At 46.0% G+C, this 19,653-nt stretch overlaps 1 protein-coding gene across 1 annotated transcript in view; it reads right to left on the reverse strand.

Moving 5' to 3' along the window:
• DDX31 (DEAD-box helicase 31) overlaps positions 1-19,653 on the reverse strand; it is a 46,842-nt gene that overhangs the window by 787 nt on the left and 26,402 nt on the right. Inside the window, exons 18-19 of the mRNA XM_027687581.1 lie at positions 13,472-13,583; positions 8,112-8,292 (exon numbers count right to left, since the gene is read on the reverse strand). Coding sequence (XP_027543382.1) covers positions 8,112-8,292; positions 13,472-13,583 — 293 coding nt within the window. The remainder of the gene's footprint in view (positions 1-8,111; positions 8,293-13,471; positions 13,584-19,653) is intronic.

The following is a 19,653-nucleotide window of genomic DNA, read 5'->3' on the forward strand; positions in this document are numbered from 1 at the left end:
CTTGAAAACAAGGGAAGGCAAACAAGGGAAAAAAAATGAAAATGTCAGGAGTCTCAACCCAACAGAGTCTTTCCTTGCAGTGTCCCGCAGCCATCACAGGCACCTCACAGCCACCCCTCCAGAGACTGCCTTTTGCAAGGGTAGCTGCATTCAGCCCATCCCCTGAACTCCAACATGGATCTCTCTGTAGCCCTAAACTGTCAGCTATAAATATAAAAACCCACTCAGCATTTTTCCACCACGAGTTCTGCCACTGTCCTGATCCATAACCTTGGGCAAATGTGGTCCTGGTTGCTGCTGTTGCCCTCACTTATCTAACCTGTGATCTCTTGGGTGCAGGACCTGTTGTTCCTTACCATGTTCCCATGTTCCTGGACACAGTGGGTGTCCACAGGTATTGGACACTCTCCTCTTTATAGTCACAGAATCACAGAATGGTTTGGGTTGGAAAGGACATTAAAGATCATCCAGTTTCAACCCCCTGCCATGGGCAGGGACACCTTCCACTAGACCAGGTCCAACCAGAGCCCAGTCCAGCCTGGCCTTGGACACTTCCAGGGTGCACCTCTCTGAGGAGCTGGTCCTGAAAAGGACCTGCAACAGATCTCAGAGAAGTGAACAGAAATCAGTCTGTCCCTCTAAACACCAGGGAGTTGAAGAGCAGCCCCACATCCACACCAGCATGCTCTGGTGACAACACAGGGACCTCAGCAGTCCTAAAGGTTGACACCTTATAGCACTGCCTCATTATTCCTTCAGGTGTCCAAACCCATGCTGGGGATTGCAGGAGAAGGAAGAACTTTTGGCTGCAGCAACAGATCAACCCATTCAGCAGGGCAAGCACATGAAGAAGGAAAGGGGAGTAAACTCTTGGCTGTCTGAAGTATTTCCTTGCCCCCTTTCCACAGCTTGTTTTCCATCCCTGTGTAGGTTTCATGGCTGGGGTAGGTTTGGAAGGCTGGATCAGAGTTATAAAAAGGATGGTGTGATGGTTACCAGCAAAAGTTTTCCCTGGAACAGAAAGCCTGGAATACACAGACACTGCTACATTCCCTGTAGCCTCCATTCTCACACGAATCAAACATTCCAGCTCTGCATTCACAGAAGGGCTGGAGACTGGATGTGCCAGAGAAATCAGACCCACGGCCACCACACAGTTTGAACTCACAGAAACCAAGTCAAAAGGACATAAACACTTCAAAAGTGGCTGCAGTGCAGAGAGATCCTGTAGGTGCACACACAGCACCAGGCCAAGGAAGGCTCTGGCAGGGCAGGTGTATCCTCTGCTCGGCCCCTCCATCACTGGATAAAGTTCCTGTTTGACACTCTGGTTGTGTCTCCAAGCTCTAACTACAGTAACTCCAGGGTTACCAAGCAACAGTTTACTTAACAACAGGGAACTATCTGCTGCAAAAGGACAAGGAATCCACCAGTAGCTGCGGGGGCTGAGCTGCAGCTCAGCAGGGGGGTTGTCGGACACTTTATTATCAATCAGGTGAAATCGCTGCCCAATTAGTAAATCAATACCCCCTGCTGAGGTGATCAGCTGCACACAGAAAAGCAGGGATGCAGGGAAAAGGGAGGCTTCTCCCTCTAACCCGGGGCCACGAAAATCAATGGAGTTGTGCTGTGGAACCTGTGCTGATCACTGAGAGAAGAAAAGCAGCTGTCAAGGCCCCGTTTAACCACGAGATGGAAGAGTTATAGGCAACGGCAACAGCCTGCAGTGACAGCACACCAGGAAGAGTGTGGAGCCAGGGCACCAGGTCAGGAGTCCTGGCTGGATCCTGATTCCTGCTGTAAACCTGTAAATTCCCCTCTCTGCTCAGCTGGTGACAGTCTCTGGGGTTCTGCCAGAGCATTGCAGATAACACTGGTGAGGAAAGGTGCCCTGTGGTTATGAGACAAAGCCCAGGAGAACAGAGGGAGACCCTGCTACTCACCCCCCCGAGCATCACTGGGCAAAGTATTTAATCTCTTTGGCTTCCATGTCTCTTCTCCCACCTCCTAACCCGGGATGGCCGTGTTTTCCCTGCTCCTGAAGGCTGGAGTGATGGTAATTCAGGAGAGCTGTGTGGTGACACTGGATACTGTGGCAAAAAGCTTCACAGAAAGGCTGCAAATATAAGATGCATTTGCAACAGAGACAGAACCCGTGTTCCCATCACTGGATAAACACATGGATTGTCAGCATCTCTGTCTGTGATCTCATGTCTAGGAATCATATTGAGCCCTAATGAGAACACATCATGCTGATAAGGGGCAGAGAAATCCCCACCCTTTAAATCCCTCCCTCCAAACACAGCAATCTTTGGGGGGGGAATTGCACCGATTTGGGTGGTGCAGCTACTGGGAAGTCACAGGACAAAAAAGATTCTCTAATGACTGACCCATCCCAAAGTGCTACAGTGCCATGATTTCAGCAGTGCTTAAAGGAGAAAGGAGTGTTCATATAGATGGGAGAATATTGAGTTTTATTAACTGGGGGTAAATGAGACAGAAACAGTCATAACTCGGTTTAGAGCTATCTGAGCACATCTGTAATTAAGCTGCAACCTCACAAAAGGTGGTAGCAAGAGCCTCAGCAGAGAGACAACAGAGGAATTGTCCCCAGATGACTTTGTTAGATCCTGAAAGTCTGGAAAAGACCAGGCCAGAGACAAAGTTTTAAAGGTAAAAAAAAGCTCTGTCCTCCTCCAGAAAATTGGAGGAATGAATTTATTTACTCTTTAAACATGAGAAACTCATGAATCTTGCTAAATACAGAATTATCTCAGAAGAGATTTGCAGTAAATCTTTCTTCATATCATGAAAAAAAACCCCAAAACCAAAAAACACAAGGCGTGAAAACAGCACAGGTGATGAGTATGAAATCCTCCCTGTTGTCTCCAGCTGTCTCCTGCTCTGCTACACGATACCAACTGACCACAGAAGTCCCACCCAACTTACAGGCATCACCTTAACACACTCAGTTTGTGACTTCCACACACCTTGGGGGACCAATGGCTTTGTGGGTTCCAAAGACACCATCCACTGAATTCCACAGTCACCAACAACAAGACAGTGGAGTAACAGAGACTGTACTGTGGCAAAGAAAAAAACCAAACACACTGAACTAAGCCCTGAGGATGTTTTCCACAAAGCTGAGAGGCTGTGGACGGCTCCAAGGCACAGAGGAAAGGCGAAGAACAGCACACACAAACTGTTCTGTTTCTATTGAACATCCCCTTTATCTCCCAAGCACTGCTGAGCAGATCATAAGGATGATCAGGTTTCACCTGATTTAGTTGGACTGCATTTGTTACAATATGCAAACCACCATCCTGGATATGGAGACTCAAACCTTTCGGTGGGCAGGGACCAAGTAACAACAACAAGAAAAGGGACAAGTATGACACCATTTTTCAAGTTCTTTTCAAAATCTCAATATGTGTGTCTCACTGGCACATCTGCTTCATTAGAGAACTGAATGACAAGCTGATCTCCAAGCCAAAAACTCTTTCATGCCACAGTAGTGGCACATATACACGAAGGGTTCCTTGGGTATCATCTGCTGGCTCAGAAGATGCCTCTGCTCATCTTTTTACCTCAGTGGTGAGTGAGCTTCTTGTTAGAGGTGTCTCCCTCAACTTGGTTGGCACCGCTGCCTGTTCCTTTGTCTTGAGCTGTGTGAAATGCTGCTGCAATGCAGTGCAGCAAGTGTGGTGACCTTTAACCAACTCCCAGCATCTGCAGCAACCAAAGGCTCCCCAGTTGCTCCAGCTGAGGGACAAGGAGTAGGAAGTTGTGACGCACGGCCCCAGAGCTCATGGTGTGTCTTTGGAGGAGACAGGAGTGGGCTGTTTCATTTATCAGAAAACATTTCAACCTGGATTGCACTATCAATCTGCCTGACAGCATCTCCAACAGCTCTTTGACACCGTGCCAGCAGCAGAGCTGGGTTACCTCTGGGCCAAGGCTGCTGCAACACCTGCTTTTTCTACTTATAGTGTTGGATGAACCATCTGCAGCCAATGCAACCCTGTTTGGGTTGGTTTTTCTGCTGTTGTTTTTGCAGAGTGGGGGCAAGAAATCCATCAGCAATACTACACTGCTCTCGACAGGTCAACAGATGGCCCAGGTCCTCTGTTCCCAGCTGATGCAGACGCTGGAGAAGATCGAGGAAAATTATTACCCAGCCAGAATGAGCACCAAGCCTGTTCCAGAACACCCAGAGCAGGGTGGCCTTCATGCCAGGGTGTGCTGAACAGCAAAGCCCACCTCACCCTACTGAAGTCAACTGTATTTCAGCTACAAAGAGACAAACCCCCAGTTTCACTTTCACTACCATCCCTTGGTCGTCACCCCACGGAAAAGCAGCACTGGAAGGTTGGGAAACTTCCCAGGATTCTTGCTTCTGTCAGGCTCTTTCCCAGCCTAAAGGACAGAATATATTTCAATTGCAGAGAGGTAATTTTTGGTGCATGCCACACAGCACAGAGGTTTTCCAGCACTATTTGCTTGCTCAGAGATGGAACAAAGGCTCTGTGCTGTGGCCACGGTGGAACAGGACAGTAATAAAGGGCACTGCTGTGTGCAGATAACAATCAGATGGATTTTACAACTATGAAACTTTAATTCCATAACAGGACTTTTTTATAACATCATGATGTGGTAAACAGGACTCATCTGTGTCCCTGAACTGCCTTAATGAAGAGTGATGGTGATGTTTCCTTTCGCAGCAGCCACGTCTCTTACTCTAATTTTTGGATCCATCTGCACTCCAGCCCATGGATATACACTCTTACCTGAGCTCCAGTCTGGCTTTCTAGAGCAGAATGCCCAAACCAAGAAAATTCCCAGTGGGCAAAATTCCAAACTTGCATTTTGACTAATTAAGTGATATTAAGAAAGCTCTAAATGTGCAGGTAAAAACTGGCAGGCAAACTGCTTCTAATGATTAGACAATTGTTGTTCAGGGAGGCCCAGCTGCAGCCTCGAGTCACAAGCCCTGCATTAGTCTTTCCATAATTGTCAGTGCCAAGATGTTCAAAAGTGGAATCAAGGATATGAGGTGGGAGAGAAGATAAAAAGCTACGAGCTTTCACCCTCTGCTGCCTTGACCATGCAAAGGAGGACACACAGGGTTACAAGGTGTATTTCCCAGGAGTTGTCCAATTCTATCTGACCACTAAATGCTGAAGAATGAATTAAAACAATGATCTTGCAGCCAAAACCTTCAGGCCATGCTGACCTCCATATTCAGAGCAATGGCATTCTAATAACGATGTACACAAATGCCCTTAAACACCTTGGACACCTTGGAGAAGCACCCTGGACACCTTTTCTTGATCCCATTTTAGTTAAGCATTGCACTTAAACTCTGAAGCATGAGGGGATTTTCACCTTAGTTTTTATATCACTTTCTACACGTGCTGTAGCAGCTAATACGTTATTTTAAGTAAACTCAATCTTTCTGAGCATTTCTGGCATCAGAGATTCCTCTAGCAAGGAGTTTCACAGATTCTATTGAACTTAAAGATTCTTCTCTTTCTTTGTAATGGATTGAACTCACAAAGAAGGCAAATTAAGTTGCAACTCCTCATTGCAGTGGAACCCTTCGGGGGGCACACACCGGGCTTCCCGAGTTCAAAAGGAGAAAACAGACCATCAGTCGCCACAGAAGCCCATAAAAGCCCACTGATCCAAAATGCAAAAGACTGAGCAGCACAGGGATGCATGGTGGAATGGCAGTAGGTCTTTGGCATCTGCATTGTGAGGGAGTCAAAAGATGTGTCTATCTGGTGTGTCAGTGACTTCCTCGGCACGCTGCTCCTCCGCAGCGAGCGAGGGACAGCTAATCCCTCAGTGGAAGTGGGATCAGCTTCCTTGCATCCACCCTGCAGTAAAAGCATGAGCCCAGACACTTACTAAGCTGATGTACTGTAACTCAATACACAGTATCTGGTTCGTGTGCTCCTCTCTCACCTAAACACAGCATTTCGACTTTCGCGAACGTCGCGAGCAGTTATTTTTTTCCTTCTTCAGGTCGGGTTTTGCAGGAACCACCGCGGCAAAGGGGACAGCTGGTTTGCACAAAGAGCTTTAAAAAATACATGGAAGTTTACATGGGCATTCAGGAGAGGGCTGCTCCCACATTTCAGCACTGAAACATCACACACCTGGCTGCTCCCTCCTGCTGTCTCACCTTCCCCAAGCAGGCTCTCCAAGGAGGCGTGAAGCACAAAAGGAGACTTCAAAAGAAATGAGAAGTTTTCTTTGTCCTCTTAAGGAAACACTTAACGACTGCCTTTACCCCACTTTCACCCTGGACTGCCTGTTCTTTATTCTCTAGGCAGGTGCTGAGAGATGAGGCTTTAGTGAGCAGCCTGATCAAAAACAAGTATCGGGTGTTGGGAGACAATGTGTAATACGACAACCAGCACTCACAGTATCACGTGAGAAATATCATTAAAAAGATTGCTCTGAGACTGTGCTGTTATAATTTCTAGCCTTGCATTTTACAACTAAAACCCATTTGTCTTCTAAATGGCAGGCTGAATTTTGCTTTCTGCTCTGTCAGTGTGAAATCAAAAGCAATTCTCTAAGTTAACAGCACTATCTTGGATTTATGCCAGTGGAGACTGAATGTCAATCTATATTCACTTTCTCTAAACTATCCTATAAATACTAATTTATCCTCTCTCTTGATTTAATTTTTTAAGCACACACAGAGAAAGCTGATTAGAAACAAGTTTCACAGGCAGGAACAATTGTTGCACATCACAACTTTGGCTGCTTCTGCAGGGTCTTAACTTTCCAGATGCTCCTGGATTTGAAATCTGGAGCTTGAGCCGTGACAAACCTGAGCAAAGTCTGCCCACTTTCCCTGAGCTGCAATTATATGATCCACGTGCAAATGAGCTTTCAAATCACTCTCAGACCATTTGTTCCAACACCTCCACATCCCCCAACCCCACACATCCTGTGCATAAACTACCTACTGTATCTTGAGCTTGTCTGTGCTATAATGGGATGAAGAGTTGGGGAGGAGGAACCCGAGTCTAAAAGAGGTTTGTAACAAGGGAAAAAGTAGCTCTAACAGAGTAGCAACATCACAGGAACAGAGAGAGGCATTGTTACAGCCCAAGTAATCCTGTGACACGCTACTGTCAGTCATAGCTTGACACCCTGCTGGGCCAGCAAGACATCAAAGCCCACCCCATACCATCTTACATGCTCTTTATCAGCTAATCAGGCTATTCTTCCCGAAATAAAGCTCCGTTAAATCCCCTGCTCACAGGGGCATTCCCATCCTGTTGCCCATCTGCTGAGGAGGGTCAGCTGGAGCAGGAGGCAGAGCAGTGGCCTGTCCCTGGTGGCTTCTGAAAGCAGGACAATGCAGGCTCCAACTTTTTATTTTAAAATCCCTTCCCCTTGCATTTTTTTTTCTCCACAAGATATGTACATGTGCAGGAGATGTGACCAGCCCAGGAACAATGATGTGGATTAGTGCTTTAATTGCACAGCTAAGGTTTGCTAACAGAGTTTGTAGCAACAATTACATGGGAAGAGTCACAATTGATGCTGATAAAGAAGAAATATTCTGCCCCTTTGAATTATTGCAGTGATTTTACTGGCAAGCCAGAGGTTCCCACCCTGCCATTGAGGGAAGAGAGCATGTCCTTAACATTGTAATATCAGGATTATCTGTCCTGTGGAACCAACTCAGAGTAGCCAGGATCAGATGTACTGAGAATCTTCAGCTCCCTTTCAAGCACAGAAAAGGATTCAGGGCTCTGCTCCTCCATCAGGGAGTCTCCAGTTCCTTACACAGAACAGGAGTACCCAGGAACATCCCTGTGCACACACCAGAGGGGACAGAGCTCTAACTCCAGGTTTGCTGCAGACTCTTCCTGGGAGAAGATCCCACATGATTTTGCCAGAAATGCTTTTGCCAGAACTACTTAAATCTACAGGGAGCAAAGCACAGGTTTGTAGAAGGATCATTTCTACCAGCAGATCTGCCTTTTGATTTACACTCGACTCCTGGAGCAGGCACGACCACCTTGAGGAGCAAAGCACACCACAGTGGTGTTCCCTGGCTCAGGAACCAGCTCAGCTTGGCTCACCTTTTTGGTCTTGGCTTGGTTTTCTTCTTTGAGCCTGCAGTTGGAAGAGCAGTCAGGTTCTGGGGGGCATCTCTCAGGCCAAAGCTCTTGGCCACGTGACCCAGGTGGAGAGACTTGATGTGGAAGATGTGCTTGAGGTTCCTGGGATAGGTGGTGTAGGCACAAAGGAAAGACTGCAGTGCTGAGGGGAAGGAAAAAAAAAAAAAAAAGGGGTGAATTCTGTTTGCTGCTGCATTTTTATATATATACACTTAAAGATTCAGCTGTTCCAGCTGAAAGGACATCGGTCTTGTCCTTTGGGACACCTTCTGGTCAGCAGCTGGTAGGAAAGGCTGGTATGTTAAAAATCTGTGAAGGTTGCATAGTAATAGTACAATCCCAAAAGGAGAAGGTGGGTGCTGGAGAGGTGTCAGGAACTGAAACAAAGCCACATTAAATTGCATTGGGTTTGCCTCCTGCAAGGAGGCCCCTTCAGCCCAAAAAGGTGATGTTTGTAGCACGTCTCGTAAGAGTCACTGACAGTGAATGGCTACAGAGGAGGGGAGAGAGGGAATAGACATACAGGGATGAAGAGAGGGAAGGAGAAGCACGGAAATGGCACAGGAAGGCTCCTCTGATATTAGAGTCCCAGTAGTCCATGCATTTTTCACCAGTTACCAGCTAGTCCCTTATAAATATCTGAGAGCCGGATGGATTTCCTGACTCATCAGCACACTGAGAACAGAGCTCACCTTCTCAAAAGGGAAAAATAATAGAACTGTGCGCAAATTTCCCTTCACATCTTTATATTCCTGTAATGCCCTTCCCCTCAGGGCTCATTGCTCTAAAGACAATCATCCACTAATATGAGCACTACCTCTGCTCCTCCCCGGAACGCTCACTCCACCCAGGCTGTCCCCTCTGCTCTGGGAATAGAGGGACTTCCAGCAAGGAAACTCTACAGCTCAGAAAATGCCTCCCTTCAATCCCCTGCTGCTCCCCTGCTTGCTAAACCCCCTGTGTCCCCCCCAAGCCCTCACTCCAACCAGCACCTGCCTCTTTCTCTCCCTCTCCCTCCTGGCAGCAGCAAGCTCTAAACTCTCACCTCTCCTGCCCTTGCCCGTTGAGCCACCGGACCAGCAAGTTTGCCCACAGCTTATGTCTAATCTCTTGGCAGCAGCCGGAGATTGGAGTTTATGAACAGTAATAAAAATGTCATTTTAGCAGATCAGCTCCTGGAAGGACCCAGGGAATCCATCAAAGCTCTGTTTACTGAGCAAAGCGAACTCCTTTTCCCAATCGATGAGAAGAAAAGATTGAGTTTTTTGTACCTTCTTCCCAATTTCACAAAACTCCTCTTTCAGAGGCACCCGAGCACCAAGAGACCTGTGTTTTCCCAAAAAAGAGAATGCTAAATTCCAAATACTCTGTCTCGGTGTCTCTTCTGAAGGCCATCCTGCTGAAGGCTTATAAACCATCTCAAATGCCTTCAAAAACCCCTATTCTGCTGCTTTTTTTTCATAAAGTTATTGGTCAAATTCACCTGTGAGAAGGTGTAACTCTTCAAAAGGAACAATAGGAACTTGCTCCCGCTCTGAATTCAGTCCCATTGGAGCCAGTACAGCTCTGTCTCACAGCATCTGGAATGGTGGATACTACAGATCCTGTTATTACGAAGGCTGAGCTCAGCTCCCACAGCCGTGCAGAGAGGAAAAGCTGCTGGTACCAACTCCCCAGATCAGTTAAATAATCAAAGTGTCAAAGGCTCCCCTCTTCCCAAAAAGTCCTGACAGGCATCTGCCAGACCCAGCTCTGAGTCAGGGAATGCTGCAGGACACTAACCCAGAGCTGAACCAATAAGTCAAAACCCCAGCCCAGGAAACTGCTTCACCCCCCAGGAGCTCAGAGCTGCTGATGTTCATTACAGCACCCGTGAGACTGAAATGAAGACCTTTGCAGATGTGAAAATCTTTACTATCAGGTCTTTAGACCTCTCAGTGTTGTCAGAGTCATGTTTTCTGGCTTTTATGTGCAATTAGAGTGGCCAGATACTAAAAGCTTTTTTTTTTTTTTTAAAGTTCAAATTCTTTTATGATTTTGTGATCAAAGAGACAGAGCTTTATAAAAACAACTCACAAAGACTGGTAACAGTGCTGGTCAGGCCATAATTCATGTAAAGGATTCCTCATCTTAATGTCATAGGAGCAAACTGACTGAGCTGTTACAGTTTTTGCCACACCAACACGAGTCTAAGGCAACATATATTGGCTTGGGGTGGGATTCAAACTTGAGCTCATATAAGAGAATGGATTTAGATTGGTCCTTTCCACCTGTGCATCCCCATCTTTCTACAGGAAATGGAAGTGTGGAAAGTCAGAGGAAAAAAGAAAAAAAAAAAGGTGCTATATATGATGGAGGTTTAGATAGGTTGGTTTGTTGTTCTTTTAACCAGAGGACAAGAGGGTAATGAGGTATGAAAGTGAGACAGGGGACATAACCTGTTCCCAGCTGAGAACTCCCAGCACTGGCCCCAGGGCACAGCCTTAGCTACAGGAAAAACCAGGAGGCACTTTGCTGGAGTGGGAACAGGAGGGAAGGATGCACCAAACCCATCATGGATTCGAGCATTGTGCCCCAGCAGTGGAATCCTGCAACTCTGCTGTCCCTCTCCACACTGAGGACAGAAAGGATAAGGCAAAATGCTCAACTGTTGGCTGTAACATTGGGAAATATGGAGGAGGACAGCAGGGTTTGCTTCCTTACCCTTTCTGCACTCTCAGGGGCACAAAGGATCACAGTCTCCTGAGCTCTGTCTGTCCCCACAGCTCCGAAAGGAAGCGCCTGTCACCACACAACCCTTGGGATGAGAACCCCCCACTTCCCAAAAGGGGCTCCACACTTGATCAATCCATCCTTTGAGTAGCAGGGCCCAGCCAGACCCCTCCTCCCACCCACCTCACTGCTGCTGATCAGTCAATCAAGTTTGAAGGGCAGCACCTTCACTGAACCATTCGATTTGAGTGTGAAAACCACGGGACCCCGAGCCAGAAGGGGAGAGCGGGCAGGGAGCCACTCGCCTTTGGAAAGCAGGGCTGCAGAGCAAACACTGCTTATTAACATTGACTGGGTCAGAAAAGGGGGAAAAGCAGGAAAAGAGAGAGAAACAAATGCATCTCTGGCACAGTTTCCAATTGATTGTCTGCCATGAAAGCAAAAGCCAGCTGCCATGTTAATTATTCATGATGCCTGGCTCAGGGGGGAGGAAGAGGGGGCTTATGGAAGCCACTCAGCAGTGGAAAATTTGCATATGTAGATAGCAGAGTTGGAAAAAGAGGTGGAGTGCTCCTCTACAAGATAAATGGGATGCACACCATTTCAGCATTTCCTGATGTGTTCTCTGCACTTCTTGTCTGTGGCTCAAGAAGTTATTAATGCTGAGCTCAGCAACAGGTGTGTGTGGGTGGGTGTGTGCACACAGTGACACTCTCTGTGTAGAGAGAAACCACTGAGGTTTTCTAGGTGTGACCACAGTGGTTGTCCCTGTCACAGACATCTCAGGTTAGAAGTTTGCATGGGGTATGTGAAATCCCAGGAGAGCAGCAAGAAGCTCATCCATGCAGAATGAAGGATTACGATCATATTGGCCACATGCTTTGAGACTGTGGATTTAAAAGCTATAAAAGTAATTACACCAGGCAAGTAGAACAACACACCTGAAAATGGGTGCAAGGTGCTTGTGTAGCAAGTCTCCAACACTTTCACTGTAGGAAAAAGGTGTTTCAAAACCCCAAGGGACTAAAATCAGCACTGCAGCAGTTGGAGGTGGGGTGAGAAATCAGCCCAGTGACTTGCAGTGGCAGGGAGAGAGCAAAGAGTGAAACAGCAGAATTTCAAATACTTTGCCCATTAACATAGCCACACATCATTAAAAGCATTGCAGATTAATTTGGGGTAAGCAGTCAGTCCCAGTAGCTGCTTTAATTATTCTGCTATGTCATCACCTAATAAGTTAGTACAACACTCAGGAAAAAACAGCCCCTTTTGACCTCTTGAACAATCACTTCTCTGGACTCCAGATAATTTTCTTATCTTGAGAACAGTCTCCCCTTCTCCAATTTCTCCAGATATTGTACAGCTCAAAGGCCAATTTCCCCATTTGGTTTTGGACCCCTCAGAGTGTGATTTAAGTAGTTTAGCACACGTGGTACACCTGCACCAGACCTGTATGCACGTGCATACAGAATGGTAAACAGAAATGATGCAGACCATTAAAATCCATCTCACCAGGACCCCTCTCAACTGGAAATGCTGCAGAACTGACCTAACAGGACTTCTACACAAGCTGAGAGAGGAGAATTTGACTCAGATCAAAGCGACAAATGAGGTAAAAAAGAAAACAATCAGGAAGGGAGACGTGTGGGAAGAGGAGACTCAAAAAAGGGGAAAGGCTCTAGTCCTAAATATTGTGAGCAAGAGTAGTTTAGTCTCTCACATAAAGAGTTTGTGTTTTGTGGGCTCGTCTCAATAACTCAAATTCCAAGTAATTGCCAAGGAGCTCTGGGGTTCCCATATTCCCCTCACAACAGCTCTCAAGTTCTCAGGTGCACAAACTCCAAACACAACAGCACATGGAAAAGGGGTGCCCACCCTGCACCACCTTTTTGGCTCCTCTCTGGTGACTGCTCAGTGTTTGTTTTCCTACCACATCCCTGGCAAGTTTTTGATCTTTCTCCCATATATACCTTCCTCTGAATTTTCCAAACTGAGAGGCAGAAGGGAAGAGTCTTACACTGCTCAGTGACAGTGCATCCTGTGCATCCTGCTTGGCAAAGATGGGAGATCAAGCCCCAGATTTGCACGTTACTACAACTATTAAATCCACCCCAGTTTTTTGTCTTCCTGCCTTCTTGAGTTGTTGCCCTCTCTCATTTTTCTCCCATCCCACACAACAACCTCCTCTCATATCCCTGCCTGTTAAGAGTTGCTCCCAAGGCATCCTGCCTTACAGGCTTCAAATTCATCCCTGGTGTGAACTGAAGGCATCCAACGGGAATTGCACCAGGATGTGGTGGAGCAAGTCACCCATTCCCTTCCCAGCACAACACACACAATCCATTCACTCCTGTGACTGGGTCAGAGCCCTTGGAAGCGAATCCCATCAAAAGCCAAGATTAAATCCCATTTGCACGTAATATGGGAACGCAAGAAATTAACATTTAATATCATCCCAAAGCCTTCTGGGCCCATCTCAACCCCCTACAGAGCCCAGCGGCCCCAAAATTGTTTCTTCCAGGCCTTTTCCCTGAAGCTCTTCCCCAGAAGAAAAGGCTGGCAGCTCATCTGAGCCCTCCTGGAATAGCTGGAAGGAAGCACACACTGACCTTTCTTTGCCCACCGGACCGTCCCCTCGCTGGAGTGAACGTGATTTTCAAACTTGGTCTGCAGGACCGTGGCCCTCTCCCGGACTTCCTGAGGGTTCGTGCCACAGGATTTCTACCGGGGAGGCGGGAGGATTAGAGGAAAGAGAGAATTTGAGTCAGGAATAATGAAGCAGTTTACAATAGATTTAATAACAGTAAAATCACACAGTAACTACCCAGGGGCCAACAAAGGTAATCCTCTCAATATTACTAGAGGAAAAAAAAAAAAAGAATCCAGATAAAGATGTTAAAGTCAGAGCAGCCAGTGAGGGCTGTGTGGTGGGGAGAGCAAATCAGTTTTAATTTTGTGTTTTCTAACATCTATCACGTATCTTTTTTTATCTTTTTCCCCTCGCTTTTTTCTTTTTTTTTCCTTTCCTCTTTTTATCTTTCTTCCAGGTTCAACAGGCCAGATCCCACTCCTTGTTTCCATTGGAGTTATTTGGAGTAACTTCTCCCAGATTCTACATTAACAGTTTTAGGGTGATGTTGCAAATTCCCCTGTGCACTTCCCCAAAACACCTGGACTGTTGCTGGGACTTGTGGGGCAGGAGATCCATGAGATCTACCTTTACCCCCAAGCTCCAGAGAACAGACCAAATTCAGTACCTGTGAACAAAGGCAACTAAATGAACTTCTCATTAATTCCTTCATTGATTTCTACATGGCATTTTCTCATTGTCAACATGTCACACTTGACTGGAACTGCCATCATTTGGCTCCTCTAGAAGAAGACACCAAAGGCATGACAGAATAAACTTCCTCAGACCAAAAAAGGCAATTCTGCACGTGCTCAAGCTTTCCTGGGATCAGACTGAGGGATGCAGTTCAGGAAATGGAAAACAAACATTCCTGGGAGCAAGCTGTCACTGGGAGGAGAAGAGAGGCTGCCTCTCTCCCTAAGGTACCCAGGCAGAGAAAGGAAGTGTGGACCAGAAAACAAGTGAATTTTTGATGGAAAGCTGACAGCAAAGTGCAAAGCCAGGCATCCATGGATGTGCCCCTCTCCCAGAAAAGGGCCACAGTTCTCAAATACTCCTCAGACAGGAACCAGCATCCAAGTCTAACAGTGCCAGATCCAAGGGAGAAACTTGATACCAGTCAACCCCCTCATCTGACCAGGGCTGACTGACAACAAACATCCAGCTCCCAGGATTCTGGAGGAGGCCTGTGCCAAGGCAACAATCCTGTTGTCCCTCTCTGGCAGATCTGCATGTTAATGCTGCAAACCCCTCCTTCCCTCACAGCCCTGCACTGCTGCCAGTCCAGGGGAGCCACAACACTGACACCACAAACCCCGGTGATCGTGGGCAACGCTGCTGGAACTCCACACAAAATGTTCTGCTCATCAAATCTGCCACTCCATACCCAACACCAAATGTGCCCACAGACAGACCTCAAATGTGGTCTAAATCCCCTCCACAGTCCCCTCTCTGGAACCCAAAGCTTCCAGGTTATTCTCCAACAAAGTAAACACGCTTGGGGCCTGGAGCTCCTGCTCACTCGCTACCTGGAACTGTCCACCTGCATCTCCAAAGAAAACTGTGGGTATTTTAAGGCTCCCAGATTTCTGGTCTCTGCTATCTGTCTCCTGATCCACTCAAGAAAGACTCACAACACAGCTCACAGAATCATTCAGGTTGGAAAAGATCTCCAAGATCATCGAGTCCAATCTGTGACCGACCATCACTTTTGTCAACTAGATCACAGCACTGAGTGCCGCATCAGTCACTTTTTGAACACCTCCAGGAATGGGGACTCCATCACCTCCCTGGGCAACCCATTCCAATGCTCAACAACCCTTTCCATGAAGAAATTCTTCCTGATGCCCAACCTGAACCTCCCCTGGCGCCGCTTGAGGCCATTTCCCCTCATTCTCTCACTTGTTCCTGGGAGCAGAGCCCAACCCCACCTGGCTCCACCCTCCTGTCAGGGAGTTGTAGAGAGTAAAAAGGTCCCCCCTGAGCCTCCTCTTCTCCAGGCTGAGCCCCCCACATGATTTACTCTCTAGACCCTTCCCCAGCTTCGTTGCCCTTCTCTGGACACGTTTCTCAGACGCCTTTTAGCCTGAGTTAACCTGTGCCTGTTACTCAGCTGGGACAGCCTCCAGCCCGGGGGCCTCTGCAGGGGTTTAATAAAGGCCAAGTGGAGGTGCCTCCCTGAAGTGGACACTCCTTGTTGTCACTAACAAGTTTCCACTGACGTGAAACATAAAACTTTCCCGCCCCGCCTGCTCCTCCTGCCTCCATCCCTCTCCTTTTGTTAAGCCTCCTGGCAGCACAAAGTGTCACCTTCCCAGCGTTTTTTAATATGAATGTGAAATTAGTGAGGTTTGCCCTTTCCCCTGGCGGACAGAATCCTCTGTTATTAAAAAGTAAAGCACTTTAATAATGAAAACTTTTTCTCTTTTTCCTGTGTTTTAACTGTTTAAAATTAATGAGAAGGGCATAACGGTTGTCAAAGCGATATTGAAAGCCGGGTAGCCAGGACCGAATAAGCACGAAAATCCCTCCAGAGTGTTAAATAAACAGTGCTTCAGCCCCCTCTGAATCCCTGTGTTGGTTATTGTATACATTCTGTAACAGCACTCAGAATAGATCTGAGCACCGGGGAGGCAGAAAGGTTTCAGAATTCCAATAAAGGCCTCAAATTAAAGACAGCCTGGTGCGAATTCCAGGAGAAAATTAAAGAGACCTCAAGCTTAAGTGACAGGTGACTTGCTTCTGTGTCACAACTGTCAGGGGATTTAGTGATAATATGGCAATATATTACAAAGGACTTTTCTTATTCCCCCCTTTAGGTTTCGAAATGAGGCATCTCTTCTTCCTGGTGCTGGGGGAAAATAAAAAAAAAAAAAAGGGAAGAAAAAAAAAAGTAAGACAAAAACGAGGGATAAAAAAGTAGGTGCATAATTTCCAAAGTGTGAGGTCAGTCCAAGAGATATAAACAAAAAACAAAGCAAATGGCAGGAAACATAATGTCCTCGGAAAACAGCTTCTCCCCTCCTCCCAACTCCACCTTGCCTTTTATCCCCTTCAGCCCCTTGAGACAGATCTCATTTTAAAATTGCACCCTAATGGGCATGAAAAAAACCCCCCGTGTTTGATTCTTGCCTTCCAGGGAGGTTCATCTAAAAAAAAAACCCCAAAAACCACCCCAATAATAATAATAGAAAAATAAATCTAAATTTAAAACTGACTCAGAGGCAAACTGTGAAAATAAAACCTGCCCACAATGTGAGTGTGTCTGGACAGATCAAATAAACCAGTGCCACTGGAAGTGCAGGGAAGCCATCCCATGTGCTTTACGCACACAAGCAAGCTTTAATCCTGCTTGTATCCTGCTTTGGATGAACAGGACAATTAATTTGAGACCCTTACACATTTTTCCAAGATAAAAGTGTACCCCAGAGGTTTGCTTGATCTGCTCCCCATCTAAATTTGTTACATCTGTTAAAAAAGCAGCACTATGGAGAAATAGTGGGATAGGAGAACTTTCTCTACCTTGTGATTCCTTAAAAGCCTGTTCTGACAGATCCTGAACCACTGGCAAAATGACTGTGGACAATTACAGTATTTATAAGCTAAAAGAAGAGAAGCAAGGAAGAAAGTCTGGGTGCAATGTTAGGTAACCAGTTCAAGACATCAGGAAAACTCCCCCAAATGCCAACTCCACCAGGAAAACACACAGGTATTTCTGTCAGAAGAAGGAAACTTCCAGTGATAAAGATGGCAGGTTTTAGGTTTGAGAGGTTGGGATAAGTACTGAAAACTTCTGATTTCATTAAAAGAATATGATAATGAAAAAGGAATTGAGACACAGTAAGACCAGACTGAGATAGAAAAGTTCATTTCTAAAACAGTAAAAAAAAAAGAAAAAAAAAAGAGAGATGGAAAAAAAACCCCACCAAAAAGCCTGGCTGTAACATCTCCTGCTTCCATTATACTTCAAAACAAAATGAAGGATTTTGTTTTAATAACAACTTTTTACTAACCTCCACACACCTTCTCTAGAACTCACCAAGTCCCCCTGCCCCCCTCCATAAAAGTTGAAAGATCAAATTTATTCTCTTTGTAGCCAGGTGAACATTCACACGCCCAGACATAGCCACATATATATTTTATATACCTAAATATAAAATATACATTTTACAGGCACTTCAGCTTGCTCCCTGGCTGCACACACAGAAGCCCAAAAAATACATGTTCCAACGTGGTACTTATAATGGACTTGAGTTGAGGCAATGAGAACTGAAGAGCATTATAATGAGGTTCCTGTGTGCACCTATAATATATACATGACTCAGTGCATGCAGAGCTGATCAGCAAAGCTCACACTCTCTCCAATGGCAACACCACAACTGGAGCAGCCTCAGCTCCTCGTGACACCTCCTCGATCCCTCTCTGTCCCATGCAATGTCCCGCTGCATTCCCAGCTTATTGCACTGCCTGTATGGCAAACTTGCAGGATTTGATAGAGATTAACCCTCATCAAACCTTGGAAAATGCCCCTGCAGCCTTCTGAGGCAGCACTGCTGACCACTCACAGAGCCCTGATGGCAGTAAAACAGCTAATAAACACAATGAATCTTGATTGTATTTAATACATTTTCTCAAGTAATTCCTGGTGGGGTCTATTTTATATTGACAGAACTGCTGCAATTTCATCCCCATTAAACGACACAGAATTTTTTCCATGAACTCCATTCCTCAGTCCCAATCCTTTCAGATTCTGAGTCACACAAAAACTGGTTATTCTGCGTTTGTAAGTTCCTGCAGCAGATTAAGACCCTCCTACAGCCACAGTGGATATGTCTGAGCTCCAGTGATGTCAACAGCACAGTCCCACTGTCAGAGGGAAAAGAGGAATTTAATCCCACCTTTGACTGCAAGTGAAAGGAAGCAGCTCCTTCTGTGCCACCTCCGTGCAGCACCTGCCATGGCAGGGCCTGCCCAGCAGCACAGCTGAGCCAAACCAGGGCAACAGCTCCTTTCAAACAGGGTTTGGGTTTATAGTTGTTGAGGGAAAAGGGGAAAGCCAAAAGTAGAGTATTGAAAAAAAAAATCCGTGCTTAAGTATGCAGAATGAAATACCAATTTGAGCAGCCTTGGGAGCAAGCAGGTTTTTTGTTAGGTTTTTATTGCTGTTCCAAAGGCATTTTCTCTTGCCACTTTTCAAGACTTAAATCATAATTTCCTGGAACAAAACATGTTCTTTTTTTATTTTTTTTTCCCCACTTTCCATGAAAAGAACATTTGTCCTCAAGCCCAGAACAGGTAACATTCTGCCCAACATCAGCAACAAATTTAAAGTGCAATTTCTGCATAAATATAATTGGTGAAAAACTCTCCAGAGGAAACCCAAAGTTACCACCCTATAAGCACATTTGGGAGAAAAGTATTTACACACAGAAGAACCCTTTAAAATAATTTCTGCATTAACAAAGCACAACTAAACTTTTACGTATTTGCTGAGTTGAGAGGTCATATCCTAGGCGTGATCCAGACATTTAAAATATAGGCACTACAGGCTGATTTCAGCCAAAAACTGTGCAGTGGTGGGAAAGAGCTTTAAATAGAGCTGCACAGAAAGCTCAGATCTGGCTTTCTGTGAGACACAGGGTGTGTAGGAACACTGAACATCTTTCAAAAGCATGTTTACCAAGAACACCACAGTCATCCCCGGGAAACAAGGCGGCTCATCCGCGGCGTAACAGAGAGCACGAGCAGGGAAAAACAGCATCAAGAGGAAAAAAGAGCTGCTGCATCATGCCTGACACATTCTTGACTTCCATTCAAAATGAGGGTTCTTGGAGGATTTAATTTGCCAGGATGCAGCAACGCCTGGGACATCAATTGCAAATGACTGAATTCTGTGAATTAGCAGCTTGAAGGCAGACCCAGAGCTGGCCCAAGTCAATAAAAAAGGTGCCTGACAACCCAGGGAGCTTTGGTTTAGGCTCCAAGTAAATACAGATGATAAAAAAAACCCCGTGTAACACATCACCAAATACATTTTCCTTATTTCTTCAGAGAAGTTTAGTGCCATTTGTCATCTCCAACAGTATTTTAGTGCAGAAAACCCAGGAAGAACAGAAACACTGGGGGGGGGGAGAAAACCCTAAGCTCTTGCAGCCAGAAGCC

Source organism: Neopelma chrysocephalum, unplaced genomic scaffold, assembly GCF_003984885.1.
Source record: "Neopelma chrysocephalum unplaced genomic scaffold, ASM398488v2 Primary Assembly neopelma1_74, whole genome shotgun sequence".
In the NCBI taxonomy this organism is placed as follows: domain Eukaryota; kingdom Metazoa; phylum Chordata; class Aves; order Passeriformes; family Pipridae; genus Neopelma; species Neopelma chrysocephalum.